Source organism: Condylura cristata, unplaced genomic scaffold (assembly GCF_000260355.1).
Source record: "Condylura cristata isolate star-nosed mole 26May11 unplaced genomic scaffold, ConCri1.0 scaffold00042, whole genome shotgun sequence".
NCBI lineage: Eukaryota > Metazoa > Chordata > Mammalia > Eulipotyphla > Talpidae > Condylura > Condylura cristata.
The window spans coordinates 2,904,383-2,906,332 of NW_004567143.1; the positions used below are offsets into that span (position 1 = coordinate 2,904,383).

At 62.8% G+C, this 1,950-nt stretch overlaps 1 protein-coding gene across 1 annotated transcript in view; it reads left to right on the forward strand.

The window, feature by feature from the left end:
• The window catches only part of CNTNAP2 (contactin associated protein-like 2), a 1,046,635-nt gene that overhangs the window by 554,277 nt on the left and 490,408 nt on the right, over positions 1-1,950 (forward strand). Inside the window, exon 13 of the mRNA XM_012733843.1 lies at positions 1,717-1,917. Within this exon, the coding sequence (XP_012589297.1) occupies positions 1,717-1,917 (201 nt within the window). The remainder of the gene's footprint in view (positions 1-1,716; positions 1,918-1,950) is intronic.

Here is a 1,950-nt window from a genome sequence, read left to right on the forward strand (position 1 = left end):
GCGGGGCCGCGCGGGGTCGCGTGGGCGGCTGTGGGCGGCGCCCAGGTGGCGCCTGGCCTTTGACTGGGTTCACCTGGCGGCTGTGTACAGGGTGGACAACAAGGTGGGAAGCCAGGGCCGGCCCCCGTAACTGCGGAAATGGCGGTAAGAGGCCCCGCTCTGGGCTGGGGCTAAGAGGGCTCGCAGTCTGCGCCTCTGTGAAGGAGGGGCGCGGAGTCCTGGGGGTGGGGTGCAGGGAGGAGGAGCGGGGAGGCCCCGGGGAGGAGGCCGGGCCGTTTCCACTCAGCAAGAGGAGGCGCTGCCTGGAGGACTCCCAGCCCGGTCATCTCACCCCCGCTTGCTCGCTCCCTTGGGCTGTGAATTCCGTTTCCTCCCTCCCCTGCCGGTATTTCCCTCCAAATTTGTGAGTTACCTGCAGAAAAAGCAGGACTGGGTGACCCGGAGCGTGCCCGGGCGTGGATTCCGCTGACCTCACGCTGGCCCTTGAGGGCATCCGCGCCTCCGCGGTGTCCAGGCGTCGGGCTTAGCCTGGCACTGGGCGACGTTCCTGGGGAGCTGCCTGCTCTGCCCCCCTCGCCCGCGACCTGCAGCAGGGTGGTGTCCACTGTGGTCCCCACCTCAGGCTTGGCCGGCACCAGCCAGGGACGCCGGTAGCTGTCATTTAGTCTTCGTTTGTGAGCTGGAACTTTTCCACAGAGGATTCCGTCCCTTTGGGTGAAGTCGTGGAGATGCGTCCTGCTCTGACTACACCAGTCTCAAAAAGAACTTACCTGGCATCTTCCAAATTTGAACTTAGGTTTGCTTTTAGTGGATGTTAGGAATTAAAAACACGTGGTGTGTTTTCACTCACTGCAGGAAATTCTAATGGATGTGAACATCGCCGGTCCTTGACCTGAGGGTCCTTAGCTGCCGCTTCTAGGGAGGCCTCTGTGCCTTCAATCCCTGAGTGTCCTGCAGCCCCCCGTCGGCGTGGAGTGGGTGTTGGGGTGCTGGCTGGGCTAGACACTGGCCCTGGTGTGGGGGCCCTTCCGTGGACGGTGTCTGTCTCTCAAGGATGACACTGTCGCGGTCCCCGCTGGTGCTTGCAGTTCCCTCTGAGGAGACAGTTTGCGTTGCATCTCGGGGGTCTAGAGCTGTTCTCTTGGCACACGGAAGCTGTCAGGGTCCAGAATGATGGCCCCCCGGCATTATTCCGCACGTGCAGGGCGTGTCCATCTCTGGGAACACGGGGTCTAGTTTATCTGACAGGCGGAGAGGATGCAAACTCTGATTAGCGTCAGACAGCAGCGCAGAGGTCCAGCGAGCGGAGCCGCGCGTTCAGGAGGGGGCGCAGCTCTCCTAGGCCGGGTGGGCGCGAGGGGTGCGGTGCAGAGTCGGGGAGCCGGGCTCACCCTCACTGCTGCGGGCCGTAGCGCACCCCCAGATACGCGGGCCGCCTGTTTCCATAGTTCAGAGGACTCTTGTGTTTGCTTTGAACAGAATCTTCCTTTTCGACTGTGTCTGTCTAAGCAGAACTTGGTGTGAGCAAAGGCGGGGGTGACTTAGGGAACTCTCCTGAATTCTGGGCAAGCCCGTGGAGATGGGGTGGGGGGAGACCCTCTGCAGCAAAGCTCCTGCAGCGTCTGTGCACCAGGGCCCAGGGCTGTGCCTTGTCTGCCCTCCCCCAGAGGACAAACTGACCACTGTGCCTCACGATGGTGTCGTTTCCCCCCACAGAGGACAAAGTGTGGACCATCGTGTCCCACGACCTGCAGATGCAGACGACGGTGGCGGGCCACCCCCCGGAGAAGTACTCGGTGACGCAGCTCGCCTACAGCGCCTCCATGGAGCAGATCAGCGCCATCACCAGCAGCGCTGAGTACTGCGAGCAGTATGTCTCCTACTTCTGCAAGATGTCGCGGCTGCTGAACACCCCAGGTAGGGGGCGGGGCCTGGGCCGCTCCGCGGGGC